The 19538-nt window shown below is 35.8% G+C and overlaps 2 protein-coding genes across 14 annotated transcripts in view; both read right to left on the bottom strand.

The window, feature by feature from the left end:
- The window catches only part of LOC111871525 (guanine nucleotide exchange C9orf72 homolog), a 26561-nt gene extending 22439 nt beyond the window's left edge, over positions 1-4122 (bottom strand). Inside the window, exons 1-2 of one of the 3 annotated variants that reach the window (XM_033753687.1) lie at positions 3822-4122; positions 2158-3704 (exon numbers count right to left, since the gene is read on the bottom strand). In XM_033753687.1, the coding sequence (XP_033609578.1) occupies positions 2158-2994 (837 nt within the window). In that variant the 5' untranslated portion in view covers positions 2995-3704; positions 3822-4122. The remainder of the gene's footprint in view (positions 1-2157; positions 3705-3821) is intronic. The other 2 variants (XM_023864724.2, XM_033753679.1) reach the window with 2 other exon arrangements.
- Positions 4123-12098: 7976 nt separating this feature from the next.
- Positions 12099-19538, bottom strand: part of LOC111872121 (nuclear factor 1 X-type) — a 636309-nt gene continuing 628869 nt past the window's right edge. For all 11 annotated transcript variants that reach the window (XM_023866148.2, XM_023866057.2, XM_023865735.2 and 8 more), the window contains 2 exons: positions 17772-18015; positions 12099-17595 (listed from right to left, as the gene is read on the bottom strand). In XM_023866148.2, coding sequence (XP_023721916.1) covers positions 17399-17595; positions 17772-18015 — 441 coding nt within the window. In that variant the 3' untranslated portion in view covers positions 12099-17398. The remainder of the gene's footprint in view (positions 17596-17771; positions 18016-19538) is intronic.

Genomic DNA, 19538 nt, shown 5'->3' with positions numbered 1-19538 from the left:
GTGCTATCACTGCTGTAATATAGGTGTATCATATATTAAGAAAATAGATTTTATATTACTATATTAAGAGGCTTGGCGGTCTTTTAATCATGTATGTAATTTTAAATGTTATTTTGATATATGAAATGTATTGTTGTACAGTAGTTTTGTTGTGTTGTATTTTAAATTTTGATGATGATGACTATCTGATTATGCATGTATATTTATGTGTTATATTGCGCTGCTGACTTCTTCTATATTTTGAAGCAGACCCCTTTGTGGATTTTTTAACTGTAATAAATGAATGAATGAATGTATGAATAAAATGTATATTTAAATGAACACTGTTGCCTATTGCTAGAATGCAATGGACTATGGAATAAATACTCAGGAAAAAGGTGCTATTACTGTTATGATACAGGTGTATTATATATTAAGAAAATAGATTTTATATTACTATATTAAGGATCTTGGTGGTCTTTGATCGTATATGTAATTTTATATGTTATTTTGATATATGGAATGTATTGCTGTACAGTAGTTTTGTTGTATTGAATATTTAAATTTTGACGATGATGACTATCTGATTATGTATGTATATTTATATGCTATATTGTATTATTGACTTGTTCTATATCTGAGGCAGATGCCTCTATGGATTTTTTTGGAACTATAAATAAATGAATGAATGAATGAACGGATACGTGTATGACAATTAGTTTCTGAGATATACATTTTTTATTCTGGATACCTTTCATCCGGACACCCAGTATATATATTCCAGATGAGGCACAACTTCAGGTCACCAAGCATATAACATACTCTCTCACACCATGTCAGACATTAAATCAGAAATAAACTCACTCCCTGCAAATGTTTCTATACATCAAATTAAAAAAGTATTTTAATTTATAAAGCATTCCTAATACATTTAAATAAATATACTGTATAAGCAGAAATAAATGTATTTCCTAACATACAAATAAAACTGGAATCTATTTTAGATCTTAAAAAAAAAGTGTTATTCTATACTCTCCTTTGAGTGAAAAAAATCTATATTTTAAACTCTCACTGATTACAGACACACCTCGTTTTATGAACATCCAACTTTCAAATTGTCACAATAAAAAAGCATATTAATTTGTACCTATTTTTCACTCAACAAACTTCATTTTTCCTGCAATGAAATTTTGTTTGTAAGAATTTTTTCTGTGAAGAAGAAGAAATATATACAACACGTGGGAAGAAGGGGGCTTATAAATAATAAATGTTTGAGACAGATATTTTTTCCATCATATTTGTGCATTGCATTTAACACAATTTTTACGTGACCATTCTGCTTCCGGCATGAACCTTTGTGTGTGACGCACCTGCCAATAAATTAATATCTTTCATTGTTGTTGATACCACACCAAAGTGCAGTCTGTATTTGTTTTTAGCTATGTCATGCAACTGAGGCTTCATTCACACAATAATGAGGTTACCTCATTTCCATTACATCAGCTGAGAAGACAAACATGAATAAAATAATAGTTTTATTTGCAACATTAAATATAATAAACAAGTAATGCTGTTCTTATTTTAATCCTTATTTAATAATAAAACATACATTGAAAAGTATTTGGGGATTTTTCTGGGACTTGTGAATGAGTTCACAACTTTTAAATGTAAAGTGATGGGAATATGATTTTTGATTTATGAATTTTCACCTTACAAACAGTTTTCAAGGAATGAATTACCTTCATAAATCCAGGGATACCATTATTTAAGAACTGCATAAAACAGCAGCAATAGTGTGTATTGTTCAGATCATATTTATATAATTAAACAGCCTGTTAAACTGCCATAATTACTCACTATTACGCTGTCTGAATTAACAATGCTGACATTACCCAATGTACTTTATATCACCTGGAATTCTTAATAAGCTACACTAAATTTGAAACCATTAACCAAGAAATTTAGAGAGAGAAAGAGAGAAAAAAAGACATAAATATCAAAATGAATAATAATTAAAAATTTAATACAACTGAAAAAGGAACTTAAAAGTAGATAGGAAAAATTAATAGAAAAAGCAATGGCTTTATAATAAACTCAACTATTGGTCCCAAGAACTACATCTCCAGAATACCTGTTAGATGCACAGAAATATGTAAGTAGGCTTACGCTCTAGATTACCTTCATGAGAATGGCAGACAAGCGAGCAGCCATGCGCTGAAGCCAGTGCTGACACAGTTGGCGAAGGTGTAGGAAATAGCTGTAATGTTGATAGCTCACTGTCAGAGCAAGAGAATATGGAACACTCAACTTATGATCCTGTAACTGGAATACTACAGATTGTGCTATGAGGTCTAATTCTGGAACAATGAATAGACCACTGCTTCTCTGCCCTAGATCTCCAGAAGCACTACCATAATTTGCTGACAGAACTGAGTTTAAACCAGTACAATTCACTGTGTGAACTGTCACATACTTCACAGACTTTGCTAGGCACATGTTCCTGATTGTGTGTTGGCCCAGTGTGCTTTTTGAATCCAAGCTTCTTACATCTGCATCATCTTTTAACCATACGTGAACCGTCTGTGGGCCCATAATATCATCCCACTTGGAAAGAACAACAGCAGATACTATATTATCTTCTTCAGAAGGTAAGATATAAGAAACAGATGAATTAGCACCATGATCATTTGGTAAACTGTATTCAGCTGGTGGATCTTGCTTGATTTCTTGTAAGTAAGTCCTGTCTGCTGTACTAACTGCTGGAAATTTATTGCTTTTAGAAGTATCAACATGAAAAAAATGACATACCTCCTCTTGGGCAGAACTAGCAATATTTGAACTCACAGCCACAGACCTTAACACAGGCAAAACATTTTTGCCTGAATTTGAATCTATATTACATATGTCACCACTGTCCATTTTGATTGCAGGTCCAAAATTTGATACTAAGTTTTCTACGGTGTATGGGACTGAAATCCTGTTAGAACTGTGAAAGGGCTCTTCCATAACAACCATATTGATGACTTTATCACAGCGTGTTCTTTATTTAGCTGTCTGGCACTATACAAATGTAACTCTTCACAATAAAGAGCAGTCCCACATTAATTCCAAAAATCATATACGAAGTGTAGCTATCTCCATATCAAACATTGTTTTGTGTCTTACACCTTCAATGAAATGACAGAAACTTGTCAGTTCCCATATCAACACCCAATTGGCTAATATGTCCAAAAACGTTACAAACCACAAATTATTTTCCATCAGATCTGGAATTGCCAGAAAGATGACACCTAAACCACAAATTGTTACTATCAAAGCAATATACAACCCTAGCATTCCGAAATGAATCAGGACTGTATGCTGTACAAAGCAAAAGAGAAGACTTGCTTTCAAATTATCTGCAATGTGAAATATTCATGGATACAAAACTGCTTCATCTTCCTTGAACTATCATTGGTAGTGTTTACTTCATGTTCATGCAACTCTAAAATTCTCTTCTTTTAATTCTAGCCCTACATTTGTCACATAGTCACAGAGGCCAACACAGAATAGGCTTTAAAACCTGAGAATAACAAAACACTCCGGGAACCTGAAATTGTGGCCTGTGGAATGACCTCTTTATTAAACTGACTGTCGTCAACGTCGTTAACATTGCCAGTGGCGTAACTACCGGGATAACTAATCCATTCTTCTGTATATGACGTTTGCAGATGACAGCGATCAACCTACAACAAATAAAATATTTACAAGATACTACAAAAATGTACCTCTGAACAAGATATTGTAAAACAATTCAGATACTTTAGACGTGCATAATACAATTTCTAATACAAGAAACTCACGTTTTTGTATTGATATACACTTATTCTGAAATTCGGTTATACAAGCAATAAAAAAGAGAGGTACAACACCAAACAGAACAAGTAACTTTGTACTCAGGAACTTTGAATTGAACTGATAAGATAAGATAAGATAAGACGATATGACGTTTCACAGAACTTCGCAAAATAGCGCAATACGAAACAAATTACATTGAATAACCTTCCACAAACTTCTTGGCGCTTCTTAACCTTCTAAACTTGTAGGTACGTAGGTATAATAGGAACTTCAACAGTGGCAACACATACCATACATACTAGCACCAGCAGCTCCGCCTACCAATCGCTAAAAATTCCCTGCAGTCTGTGTATGTACTGCCTCTAGCTGGCGTAGAAGTTCGAGTAATATAACAAAGAAAACCAGTGATTGGAATTAATTATCCTTGCACGACTAATTTGAAAAGAACAAACGCTCATAATGGGTAAGACTAAACTTTGTCTGAAATATTTTTAGCGTACGTCACACCTTGGGAGCCTGGATAGCCACTAGCTACGGGGTGACGATTGAGATGTTGGATTTCGAGTTCCGGTATGGTCATGAATTTTCTCTTCTCCAAATCGTCCAGACTGACTCTGGGGTCCACCCAACCTCGTATCCAATGGGTACCGTGGGGGTGGTTCTTTCCCCGGGGTAAAGCGGCCGGCGAGTGAAGCTGACCACTTACCTCCAGCTAGTGCCGAGGTCAATAAAATGTGGCTCTGTACATCCACTCCCCCATACACCTTCATAGCGTAGTGCTTAATTAGTTACGCACAGGGAAAACTTACGTCACGCCCTGAGTAGGCAACCTTACGGAAGAAAAGTTCTGTAGAGCGACAGGGCGGGTGATGGTGCCATGATTTATAATTGTTGAAGGATAATTGTTCCACGGATTACTCATGGCGTCTGAGCAGTGGCGGCTCGTGATTTAAATGAACGGTGAGGGCCAAACCAAAGAATAGTTTTCTTTTTAGTTCCTTGGGGTGGGATGAGACAGTCCACTTGGTACTTTGACCACTAATTGGCCTATTGTACCTGGCCCGGATAACATATGAGTACAGAGCATTTGGAGGAATGAGAATTGGCAGAAGAAACCGAAGTACTTGGAGAACCTGCTCCAGTGCCACTTTGTCTACCACAAATCCCACATGACCTGCCCTGGGATCGAACTCGGAGCGCTGAAGTGGGAAGCCGGCGACTAACTGTCTGAGCTAAGGCATGGTCAACCACAGACTAATGAATCTGTAGTATGACATTAATGGATATGGTGTTGATAGTATTAATAATCTTTATTTAAGAGCAATTTTTAAAACTAAATTGCCGTTTAACTAATCGGTCTTGATAGTGGTGTCACTACTCTTACAATTCGTCTTTCATTAATTTGATCCTGTTGTGTCATCAACAGATACCCCCAGTACTCTCGTCACTAAACTGTGCACACACACCCTTCCTATGCCGCAGTTAAGAAACCCCATGTCATATTTAATGTAGTCTACATCATTGTGGTATTGATGACTTCCGTACCTCACCTATTAGTGCTATTAAACGGCATGCTTCAAGAAATTCATGAAGTTATGTAATATAATAAATTCATAAGAAATTACCTTATTTGTAAAAAAATGGCCCTCTTCAGTATTTCTGTGATGCAAACATTCTATTACTTTCCGTCTGAATCTCGAAGCCCTGCAGTTACATCTCTGTGGGCATGTAGAACAGCCAACGCTTTAAGACCTTGCCACATGGAGTTCCTAAGATAGGTCTTTACTCCTTTTAAAGTGCTACAGAGTGGGGAAAAAGTTGTAAGGGCTTATTTTTGGTATCTTTGGGACTATAACAGATACAATTAAGGTTTTCACATCAGATAACAGTGTNCCCCCCCCCCCCCAAGTACAAAGATGTGGAAAAGTGGACAGTCCAAGAACGCTTCTTTATAGTATAACTCTTATTTTAAATATGGATCCTCCAAAATATATCTGCCCAAGGAGCCTTCAGAAGAATATTTCAAGTTCATACAGCCCTTTCAGAGCATGCCATCAGAAAATGTGTGACCAAATTTCATAATAATGTTATTGTGGTGGATGCACAGTGGCATGCTGCCAGAACTGACAGAGTCATTGAACAAGTGCATGATAGCATATTGAACAGTAGGCAGAAATCAACAAGATGACAATCTTTAGAACTTCAGTTGTCCATAAGATGTTTAACATGAATTCTGAAATGTATTTTGAATTGTTTTCTAAATAAAATTAAGTTACTTCAAGAGTTGAAACCCACTGATAATGCATCACAACTGCATTTCATATGCAGTTTACTGGAACTTACTTATTACAAAAATGAATTTATCTCCAGCTGATAATTTGTGCTGAAGCATATTTTAACCACAGTGATTATGTAAATGAACAAAATTATAGGGCGTGGGCCACAGAAAACCTGAAAGTGACTCACAAACGGCTTTTGAATCCACCACAGGTTAATGTTTGGTGGGAGATTCAGCTTATGAGATAATCAGGCCTTACTTCTTTGTACACTACAGCACAAATGCAGCAACTGCAATAACGGAGAATTTCCTAACTACTGCTATAGAACTGAGAAATCTTTAGGATGCTTTGCATCAGCAGGACAGTGCCACCTGTCACACTGACTGGCACACCATGCACACAGTGCATACTGTGCACATCCCAGAAGATGGCTTTCTTCATAGTCACCGCTGTGAAAACCTCAAATCTTACATTCCAAGAGTTGTTTCCCAACAGGGCGATCTCTTGTAAAGGAGATAAGAATTACAAGAATTTGTCACCAAGATCATCTGATCTTGCCACTGATGATTTCTTTTGTGGGGGTTCCTGTAAAAAGGGGTGTCTGTGAATTAACCATGAACACTACAGCACCTAAGTGACAATATAAGGGAAGAAATATAGATTATTAGCCAAGACACTTTGTGGAAAGTAATGGAAAATGCCATTTTCGAAGCTCATCAATATGTTGCACTGGGTGGTGGGAATTTAAAAAACACAACTTAAAATTCTGTAATTTATAATGGCCCCCATACCTTTCCATTGAGACTTTGGGACACAAGACTTCTAGATAAAGCACCATTTTCTGTAGCTGTATAACAAATATTAAGAGTTCTTTTCATGTTAATTGTAATGAAGCTCTGATCAAAATAAATATACATATTCATTCACTGAGACAAATTTTTTTTTATTTGTTTCATTCTGGTCCGTCACATTAACACTTATAAATACAAACTACTCCGTCCAATGTGACATATAAGTTTTTACTACGTTAAAAGTTATCTCCCTTACATGTTTCGGTCCTTATGGGCCATCTTCAGAGGGAACATCATTACAAACTGGAAACTACCATCACAATAGGTGTTTTGATTTAAAATACATACACTTATATCCTATAATGCACAGTACGCATAAAGTCAAACATTTCACAATCACAGCAGCTCCTGGTGTTGTAAAGTTTTTAAAAGTTTCTAGATGTTATTTAAAAAACCTTCATTGTCAATAGTTTTTTTTTTTACCACGTAGGTTCATGTCCGTACTCCTATCAACGTCCTTGTATGGGGCAGATTTTGTGCCACCTGTCTATCTTGATGAGGAGGTTCTTGATGTCGTCCAGGGTTTGTTCATGGCTTGCAGGAAGCCATACAAGAAGGACGATAGGAGTACGGACAGGAACCTACGTAGTTTAAAAAAAAATTTTAACTATTGCCAATAAAGGTTTTTTAAACAACATCTAGAAACTTTTAAAACTTTACAACACCAGGAAGCTGCTGTGATTGTGAAATGTTCGACTTTATGCGTACTGTGCATTATAGGATATAAGTGTATGTATTTTAAATCAAAACACCTATTGTGATGGTAATTTCCAGTTTGTAATGATGTTCCCTCTGAAGATGGCCCATAAGGACCGAAACATGTAAGGGAGATAAGTTTTAAAGTAGTAAAAACTTATATGTCACATTGGATGGAGTGGTTTGTATTTATAACTGAGACAAAGTTTCTTTAATTAATTTTTTTCCATAAATATGAGACTCACTCTTATAAACAAACACAGAGAATACCAACTAGCTGATTTCCATTTTCACACCTTGGCTTTATTTCACCCTTCTATGACAGAATTTTATACTTATGTCAATGAAGGTACGACCTCTGTAATGGTGGTGGAGTAGCTTCTGGTGAAAGCTGAATACCCAGATGGAAATCCAGAGCATGCTCAACGAAGTGTAGTTACCTATCAAAAGAATGGATTATGGTACAGGTCTTTCACAATTCTACATTCCACTGGGATCTTAATTCCGTATTACTTTCCAGTAGTTAGGTTCAGTTTAGGCATTACAGTGGAACCTCACTTAATGAGCACCTCTCATAATGAGTAATTCGCATAACGAGCAAAACAAATTGTAAAAAAATGACTCGCTTAACGAGCAACGTTTCGCATAACGAGTAACGAGAGGGGAAGTCCCGGATTGTGCGCTTGCTGCATCAGTCTGTGTTTAGGACTCGTTCCGCTAGCATCTTAGTGTCGCTTGTGATCACACATTTTTCCAAACTTGTCTTCAGACATATTATTTGTGATTTTTTGTGCAAAGTTTAATAACCCTTGCAAAAATGTCCCCGAAGAAAAGGCCGCAAAAAGACAGCCATAAAAGAATAAAAATAACCGTAGAAATGAAACGTAAAATCATTGAAAAGCGAGAACGAGGTGTGAGCGTGGCTGATCTAGCACGCACATACAGTCGGTCTACATCAACGATTTGCACGATTTGGAGTTGCATTGTGTTTCACAGCAAGAAGTTGTGGAGGAGAGTTTGTCAGAGGAGGACGAGGTAACAGCAAAGCAACAATCTTCTGGCGCAATAAGAGAAATGCTGAAAGCATGGGAAACTGTTGCATCGTACATTGAGAAGCATCACCCTAATAAGGCAGTGACTATGCGCGCTATAAATTTATTTAATGATAATGCTGTGTCGCATTTTCACCAAATTTTGAAGCATCGGCAAAAACAAATGTCTCTCGACAGCTTTCTAGTAAAAAAGAATTAGATATGTATCATAAATAATAAACTAATTATTTCGATTTTTTTTTTATTTCCTGCAAATCGAATTTGCATTCCAGGTTGGTTCATTCCGCATAGAAGAAAAGATGAAGATGATTCATGCTCCTTAACAATGTATATATAATTTTCTTTGAATAGACATTATACATAAATTTTTTGAGTATTTTTTCTGGTATGGAATGCATTATTGTATTTTACATTAATTTATATGGGAAAAATTGTTTCGCTTAACGAGTGTTTCGCATTATGAATAAGATTCTGGAACGAATTATGCTTGTTAAGCGAGGTTCCACTGTATTAGTTTATCAAGTTAAGAGAGTATTCTTTGTAATGTGGACATGACATAGTATGCAAGTATGTACTTGTAGGTATGGTGTCTGGTAACTTGGGAGTTACGTCCCAGCTCTCCAGCCAGCTGCATCCTAGACACATCATAGTAGGCAAATAACCTACGTTTTAGATCCAACTACAATAACTGAAGAATTCCACTACTTAGTATTCTGCATCTATGACAAACTTCCATGCCAATAAACAACTATGACACAATCTTGACTCTGCCACACACCACACCAACAATTTGCACATTAGATCACCTTCAGCATATACAAGATTCTTTGCCAACATAGCATAATACATTTTACACGTATATACCTCACAGAGCCTATTTATTATATATAAACTATGTCAATAAACTAGATTTGTCAATAATATAAAATATTAAACTGTCAACAGATACCGCATTATTCCTGTCACTATACCACACTTAATAAGTCCTGCATTATATTTAATCTACTCTATATTAATCTTTTCAGAAGTTTAAGAAAAACACTATTATTTATATTTTATCGCTTAGTACAAGAATTTATTATGACATTTTTAATTTTAAAAACTCATCCATTTCATTCTGCAATTTAATAAAAATGTATGTTATTTATTTGCAAATAACCTGACAATGGTCCCTATGCCTGAAATGCAGTGACTGAATGAGACAATAAACTTGATTAAACCATTCACACTTGTATCTATTTTAATCGATTTTTATTTAAATTTAATTGATTTTGTTATGTCAATCGCTTCTGTGCCCCAATTTCATAACAAGGGTATGAAATAAACGATTAGCTCAGTTTAACCTCGCTGGACCTGAACCATAATCTGTACTGATGCAGGACAAGTTTGATATTATTTGAGACAAAATACACAGTAGCCTAGTCCTAAATATAATGTTCATAGTGATCTTGATGTTAAACTGATTAAGCTATATTTGCTGTTGGCTTCTAAAAACTGTTACGAGAAAATTTTGCAAAAAGAGGTCCGCAGACAGTCATATTGGTGAAAGCAATCACATCTCTTTCTTGACAGGAAGAATAATTTGCATGTGTACACAAACTACTGTAAACTATAGGTACCAAAATAATCTTGAGGTACCTTTGTTGACTAGTGCTTAGGCTTGTTGTGTTATGAGTGGGTGAATAATATTAATGCTTTTCTGCTATAGTTAAGCGCTTCAAATGTACCTTTCAATACCATGTGTTATTTATCGCTGATGATGATCTTCTTTATGGCTTATTTAACAATGTTGTTAGTATTCATCTATATAGTGTCAGCTGGTAGGATGACTGATGAATCTTTATCTAGAAAGGGTTTCAAAGGAAACTATCCTGACATTTGCATGGAGGGACTGAAGAAAATCATGAAAACTTCAGTCAGAATGGGTAGTGACCCAGCTTAGATTCAAATTAAGAACTTTCATAACACAACTTTACAGTGATACCTGTAGACCAGCCTGTTCAATAAGATGTTCTTAACAGTCTTGACAACTAAGTTAAAACTTACTTAAGACTACAAAGTTGAAAAATACAGTTCCTAGTGTTTGAAGTTATATCTACCACGTGTCTACTTATTTTTTGTTATTGCTGAGAGAACTAATGATTTTATGTTTATGTACAATTTGTTGCTGAACAAGGTTGAAGTCAGTAGTAGACAGGCTTACTAGGTAAAGCATATACTTCACTAAAATATGTCTTATGATTTTCATGGAGTTGTAAATTTAAGCAGTCTTATAATGTTTGTTGCCATATTATTATGAACATATAAAGGTCTACTGGGGTCAGTTTTTGTTTTAGATAGAGCTCTCACATAAGATTCTGCTGAAATGATCTGTATATGCACACACTTGAAAAGAAAAGTCTTCCAAATCTTCATGAACTAATTCACATTTCATGATAAATACTAACTACGCTTCACACATCCACTTTCAAGTATTCTCAACACTCACAGAATAGGAACAATACACTGGGGGGGGGGGTAAATTTTTGCTCATTGTGATATATTCTACACTTTTGTACAGTCCAGCAAGACAGGTCTGTATGTGTTCACACACACACAAAAGCTGTTGCTGTCATAATCCACAATAGAGTGATTTCATGGCTTTCATACTTCTTATTGTAAGATGTTCATTTTTTCTGACACCATGGTGATATTAGCTTTTGAATAAGTGGTTCTGAATCTCCAGAGGTGGTTCCACTCATAATTTAAATAAGCAAAAAATATTTACAGAATTACATATCAAGATGGATTGATAAATATGTTTGATAATAACAGAGACACAGAGGATTTAATCTTAAACAAACTTTATTTAATCTTGCTCTTGCAATGGAAGTTTTTAAATAAAAATGTTTATTGCTTGAGTATATGAAATAACTTCTTGAGATGCTTCCCAGTATTTTCTCAAAGTTACTGTGCATCTAACCAGTTACAGAACATCAGCTAATACTAAATGAAAAACAGGCATAAATAGAAAGTTCAGACTGAGCTGCTGAGTTTAACGAAACTGGTTCAGGATTCCTTGCAGTGGCCACATCATCAAAAAATTAAAATTGTACCTGCTATTGCAAAGTAAGATACTGTGGTTAACACAGGCCGTTTTTCAAGGGATGAAGTGGTGCCTGCATCAAGTTGAAAATCCTTCCCTCTGTACTGAAATCTTCTGCTGTTTCTTCTCTTTTTTGTGAGTATTCAGGGGCATTCGCCCAGGCATTTCCATTACATTTGATTCAGATTAAAAGAAATTCACAGCCAATAACCTTCACTAGCAGTAGCCATAAATTTCCAAGCAAGAGTCATGCTTGAGAAACAGAAACTCTGCCATGTGTGTAATATTTTTCTGAAATTTTGAACACAATTAGAAGCTGTTGAATCTTGTAATGGAATTTATTTTATAGAAGCAAAAGTCAAGTTTTATGGACACATAAGAAAGTAATCAGTGACAAGAAGAATACATTGCTTCCTTCAGGAGTAATTTAAGTTTTGAAAGCGCAAAATTTTCAGTCTACTCAAATATGCAGTTTATTAAAACAAGAATCTTATAGTTTTGGAAGCCAAGCAACAGAGCTAAGACTCATATATTTCCACAGAGAAAAAATATTGCTATCCTTTATGCCAAGAGATCAAACAAATGGGCTGTAATACATGTAGGGTTATTATTCAGTTTCAAAATAAGTTCACGTTCCTTCCAAATGCTCTTATATATTAGATTCTCTGTCTGTTACATGGTGATATTTTAAACTCAATATTTGTTCAAATATACTGTATTGTAAATTTAATTTTTAATATTAGTATCTGTTAAATCATAAGTAATTGTTATAATCATCTGGGATTTGACTGGAGTTTGGAGATGTGCAAGTACAGAATATGCCTTTGAAGGCACAACCCTTTGCATGCTGTTCATAGCAGTATACTGCAGTGCATTCATGTTCCATTCCTGGGAGCACCAGCCTACTGGGCAAAAACACAGACCACCATATTGAAGAATTCCCACTCGCAACAGAAGTACCTTTATATTATGTATGACTTTTGCTGCAGATAGCAATTATTATCTCATAGCACCAGGTATTTTACATCTTCCTTGATGTAACTTATATGTATGTCTGTTCCATGTATATATAAGTGCAATACTTTTTCACATTTCCAAACTACTGGAACCTGCACCTTGAGGGGGCCACACTATTTCACATATTAATACTGTTGAAACATGTATTTTGAGATGGCCAGACTTTAACCTTCCAGGTTTCACAGGGGAAAATTGGTTACCACAATTTGTTACTGCTGACTGGAAAATTAATGTTAGGAATCAATGAAAAGGCAGTCCAGATTTATGTTTGTCTAGTGTAACTTCTCTAATGGAACTTGTCAACAAAGAAAGAAGAAGAAAAACAGTTCACACATTGGTCTCTGACTACCTTCCCAGGAAAAACAGTACATTCTAATGAGATTAATATAGAACAAAGTAGTATCACAATGACAATTTGTACCGTTAAAACGTCATCTGAATTGGCAAACAAGTATGTTCCCAGTTTCCCATAACATTACAGCCTATTATAAAACCCTTTCAACAGTAGTGGATCCCTAGTAGGCCTAGTGATTCCAGTAATACTAATCTAATTTAAACAACAACTTCAAGTGTGGATTTATTTACACAATCCAACACTAAACATTGCCTCCGTACAAATTAAACATTTTTTCTATAGTATCTAACACATCAAACCCAGTTTTTTTATTCTTTTGTGGCTTTAGTGATTTAAAAAAAAATCTATTCAAACAAATTTGCAAGGAAACTGGCTTGAAGCACAAGTCAACATTCCCTTGTGAATATGAGGCACAAATCAACTTAAATTAAATACATGTAAAAGTGTCAAGAATTGAAGAGAAAATGTACATATTCAATCCTGACATTTACTGGTACTATTAATAATTGTATATATGTTACAATATATTGGACAGCCAGGATGCATCCTGTATTGGTTCAGTACACTGAATCAAACATTATAGCTTATTCCAAATAATTCTTTCTCAGCATATTAAAGCTTCTGACAAGGAGATCTGCAGAATAAATAATGAGGAGTATCAAAACAATTGCATATCTATACTTCAGTTTTTTCCTACAGAGGAAACTGAAATTACTGTGGGTAATCAGTTTATTGTACGGGTGTTAAGGCTAGATTTGCATTCAATTCAATGTAGAACTAATACAAAATGTTACCTGGGTAGTATTATTAATACCTTATGATTTACTATGAAAGCACAATATTTTCAACTGTTTACAAATTAGAAACCAATGGTCTTCATGCATCTCTTGTATCATAGCTGTACATTACTGCAACTTGTATTCAAAAGGTTGTGTATATATTTTGCAGTGCTATATGGATATTTGTAATTGCTTTATAATTATCAATTTCTACAATCATATTCATTCAGTTAAAAAATGAAACAAGTATTAAGCAGCTACCAAAGTGTCTCTGAAATGGAGGGCAGGCAGCACTGCCTACTGTTTCTCATAGACTCTGGAGCTTATTACTGTCTCAGGCACTACAGGTAAGTCTGTTTGTCTTATTGCTGTGGTACATATATTTCCTTTAATTGGATATGCCGAGGCATCTTTGGAATCTGTACAGTGAAACAGGTAAGCCAAATTTAGGTTCTGACATATTTTAGAAGGCTTAAACTACTCTACAAATAATTAATTTTGACTTAAGGCAACATCTGTCTTCCCTTGCCTTTCAAATGTTTCTCTTTCAAGTCAACAACTTTCTACTAGACATACAAGTTGTCAGCAATGCATTATCAGCCATAAGAATAAACAGGCTCATAACTGGTACTTTCATGACCTCATCTTTCAAAACATATTGCTAAATAATTTTATGTCACATGAATTTTGTTATACATTCTCAAAGCTAACCATTACATTCTTCCATTCTGACTACTTTGCATGTGTTCTGTGGTCATTTTAATGTATTCAGATAACATAAACTTCTTTTAAACTGACAGCATCCAAAACCATGCTACATATCTCCAGACTGTCTTCTTTCATGTGCTTGGCACTTTTCTAATGGTTACTATATGACATGCTGGCATAGAGGAAGACTATAATTAATTGCTACTAATCATAAATACCCCTAATTCCTTGTAAACATTGGGCCATGGAATAATATTTTTATTTAGAGTGTCACAGTTCATATTAACCTTAGCCCAAACACAGCCAAAATGTGGCAAAATGATATCCTATAAAAATAAGCAGCATATCCTGATGATGATGATGTCTGTCTCTAAGTTATTACCTATAACACTCACTGCACAAATGTTATTTATGGTTTCAATAAAAAAAGAAACAAATGCTAAAAAGGTTCTATAAAAACGCGATGCTATCCACCATATGCTAACTTTCATTTCCCCAAGGAAAATGTCTATATACAGTTAATATATTGAGCCTTTTTTTCCAAGTGATCAATAACGAACCAACTGACTACTCCGCAATATTATCAACAGTGGGTATATGTAACAATATATAACAAGATGCTATTTATCAAAAGTCTTTCCCAATTGAATGCCTACACTACTGACAGAGGCTTCATAAGAAGCAGGCCCTGCTATGTTTTGATTTGGCTGGCTAGTCAAGTTTTGTACCTCTGCAAGAAGCTCTACAAATCAACCTGCTAACATTAGTTTCACAGCTGATTCCTCTTTGGTAATATAAGAAATGATCAGTTGAAATTCTGCGTCCCGACTGATAACATGTGTGGCCCAAAACAAGAATATATAGTTAGTCTAACACTATTTGTGATGACTGGTTGGCTGCACTGCAGCATAGCTGCCTAATGCACCGTTCATGGAACCATTACTTTCATGCTTGTCCATAAATTATCCCGCAGAGATAACAATATAATGGTTCTGTTTACTTCACTACCTGCTTGCATTATCTTGCACTATCGGCCTACATCACAATAAGAAACAAACATGTGTGTTCATTTCGTTTTAAGATGGCACAAAATTTCATTTAATTCTATCTCATCTTCATAAGATGACATGAATCAGACAAGTGCAGTATTGAAGAGATGGCACATTCATTCCAGCTTACAATGATCAAGATGCTGCTCATTTGACTCTTCCCTTCTAAATTCAAACCTGACAATATGCTAGTACTGTTTGCTTCTTCAATCGCATTTGATATTCATCAGTGTTTATCTCCACACATGTGCAACGCAGCAGTCAAGTGATCTACACTGAGTAGGGTGTATAAGGCAATGTCTCTCTCCCTCTCTCTCTTTCTGTCCAACAACCCAACTTCATGACTGTTTTTAAAACCAACACCCACAAATTTCAAAGACTGTATTTAAGAGGAAAATTATATGAAGAGGTAAATATTGAAAATATGAAAATGATCACAGTGGTAGAAATGATGAAAGTAGGTAATACATCAGAGAAAGCAACCACAATTCCCCAATTCTGCATATGAAATACAGGAGGAATAAAATATTGCATAGTAAAAGGTAAGAAAGTGGCAATAACAGAAAGAAATGGAGTGTGCTACAGTATGAGCAGATGTGGTCATATCACAGACTACAATTTCTATACTAGTTTCCACTCCAAATATTCTTTTCCACTGACTAGCACTCTGCACTCTGCACTCAAAGACACTTATTAAATGCCTGATTTTAATTTTTCTCCATAGAATTTTTATAAAATTAGCTATGTGACAAAGTCCTTATTTTAGAATGACTTCACTTTCTTTAAAAAGGTATAATATTCATATATAAAAATAACAAAGTCAAACATCTATCTCAAAACTTAAAAGAAGCAGCATATTGTAATATACAATCATGTTACAGAACAAAAATTAAACAAACAAAATAAACACCAAAACATAATAATTTTCATATTAGATTGCATAAATTAATTAATCCAACTGAAGTTACATAGATATTAATATTGAAGTACCCTATTTTAGATGCCCTATTAAATTAATGTGAAATGCACATACATACAAAGTGAACATATGTAAAAAAAAAATAAATATGTACAGTAGCCCCTACTTTGCACTGTAAAACATTTTTGCAAACTGAAACGTTTCCTCATTAAGAAAATGACAGCATTAGCATAATGCAGACCTAGACCAGAAGCTGACAGCGAAACCCAAGAACTGAATTTCGAAGAAACTCTAATAACGTTGATGAGATTCAATAAATCCTATGACAAACAGCAAACAAAGTGCAACGAAATGTTAACATCTATATCTCACATTTTAATTTACTGCATAAGGAAAATGGTATTCACCTTCTTGACAATCAGTCCTCTTTCACTTTGCTTATTCACATGTGTAAGCTGCCACTGCATATTCTACAACATGCTAAAAGTCTTTGGTAACAAGAAACACACTCGGTTTCATTATGTAAAATTGTGATGACTCCAGTCCACAGATAATATTACTATTTACAACACAGGGCATCATGGCATAAACGAGACTATTGGCATCTCAACATCCCAGTCCATGTTGGAGACTTGGCAGGAATGATAAGTGCTATGTCAGCCATGGAGAGTGAGAGAGCTGCCTATTATACTTCTCTGTCCTGCTGTCAGGATCAGGCCATTTGCCTGCCCTACCAGCTGAACATACACAAATTGAGCAAAACCTAACAAACGCTGCTAGTCTGACTCTGATTTATGATGACTGTGATTTGGTAGGTGGTGCTGGTGTCGCCCCAACTGGGGCTGAACCTCCGGGGTTGGGAGTCCGTGATGGAGGTGTTTGCGTACCGCCACTTGACCCATGGCTTCCATTGGAACCTGAACCAGATCCTATGGTTTGACTTGTATCCATACCCTCACTGGTGTGTACCACCGTACTGAAGTATCGTTCTATTAATAAACAATAGTTTTGTGTTATAATCAACTGAAGTGTAAGTCACAAAAATTAAAATGCAGAGTTCCTTGGAGTAAGTTATTATATGCATGATATAAAAATCTCAAAACAACTTCAAATAATAATATTACTAAATTTGTGACAGGATACATTATACAAACCACAGACATACCATCATCCATGAGAGCACCGGCACTGGCTTCTGGGTTGTTACCATTCCCAGACATCAGAGGTGTGATCATATTATAGTCTTCGTCCAAACTGATGAATGGAACATTCCATCGAGGAACAGGCGTAGAGCGAGGAGTAGTACGAGGTGTTGTCACAGGAGAAGTGAAGAGACTCAGGTTGGTTGGACTGATCACACCTGATACAGACATGGCACTAACAGGGCTGATGTTTGAGTAGCTGAATAACTGCAAACAATGTTCACAAACATTTTATTTTCCAAAAAGTATTGGTAAGAAATATAACTTGCATAAAATCTTGACCAACAAAAAGAGCAGTGCTTCTAAAATTTATATGTATGTATTTGTTTTAAAGATTATGGTATATTTTTTGTAAGCGCTGATGCTTTGAGATGTTTTTATGCCTAGGGGTAAATACATGTATGTATGTCCTATTTTTTAGTTCCTGGCTTCACTGCAAGATTTTAGTATGCAATAAAAAAGATTTTAACAAACACATTGATACAATATGGATGTATCCAATCAGTGGTCATATCTCAAAACAGCATACTGAGACCAAGATTACAAAATCATTGGGGTGTTTATGTTTCCTGGGTACGGAATGGAGAACTACGAGGGTAAGTCAATAAATAAGTTACAAATGGATATAGAACTTAAACAAATAAGAGTATTGATTTGAAAAATGCTTTTATTTCTCACCATAATCTCCTTGTACATTGAGGCATTTGTCCCATCATTTCACAAGCCCCTGAAAACCAGCAGCATAAAATTCTTTGGGCTGCTGTCGGAACCTGGTGGTGACTTCCCTTTCTATACAGCTTGATCACTGGGAAAATGTTCAGCTGAAAGATGATGTTTAAGAGGGCCGAACAAATGGAAGTCGCTTGAAGCAAGACTCATCACCTGTGACAATTCAGGCTAGCATATCGTGTCCTTCATTGTGGTAGAAGCTGAGATGCTGTAATGCCAGACCCATTCTTCGCATTTTGTATTGTGGGGTCAGCATGCACGGCACCCATCAAGCACAGACTTTGTGAAAACCTAACCTGTCATGCGACTTCCATTTGTTTGGCCATCTTAAACATCATCTTTCGGCTGAACATTTTCCTGACGATGAAACTGTAGAAACAGAAGTCACTGCCTGGTTCCAGCAGCCCAAAGAATTTTACGCTGCTGGTTTTCAGAGGCTTGTGAAACGATGGGACAAGTGCCTCAATGTACAGGGAGATTGTTTAGGTTCTATATCCATTTGTAACATTTTTTATTGCTAGTGGGATGGGACTAAGTCCCTTGTACTGCGGCCACTTCTGGCCTATTGTACCAGCCCCAGAAGATAGGTGAGGGTGATTATGGAGCAACTGGTGGAATGAAGATTGGCAGGGGAAACCAAAGTACTCGGAGAAAACCTGTTGTCCACCACAAATCTCACTTGACCATACCCGGGATCGAACCTGGGCTGCCGCGGTTGGAAGCCAGTGACTAACCGCCTGAACTATGGCACAACCCCATTTGTAACTTACTTACTGACTTACCGACGTACATGGGTGTAACTGACTTTGGGTCTGGGCTTTGCAACCACAACTGCATATACGGGTCAGTGAGAAAGGTCTGCTTAACCTTCATTTATGAGTTGCCTGTAGGGACATACATGCTGGAAGTAGATCCGATACTGTGGGGCTGCATCATGGCGATAGGAAAGAGCTGTGTTGGGATAATGGTTTAGGTGTTCAGCATTGTAAGTAGTCAGTGAA

The sequence above is a fragment of the Cryptotermes secundus genome, unplaced genomic scaffold (genome assembly GCF_002891405.2).
Source record: "Cryptotermes secundus unplaced genomic scaffold, Csec_1.0 scaffold112, whole genome shotgun sequence".
NCBI classification, from domain to species: domain Eukaryota; kingdom Metazoa; phylum Arthropoda; class Insecta; order Blattodea; family Kalotermitidae; genus Cryptotermes; species Cryptotermes secundus.
This window is presented reverse-complemented; position numbering and strand designations above follow the sequence as displayed.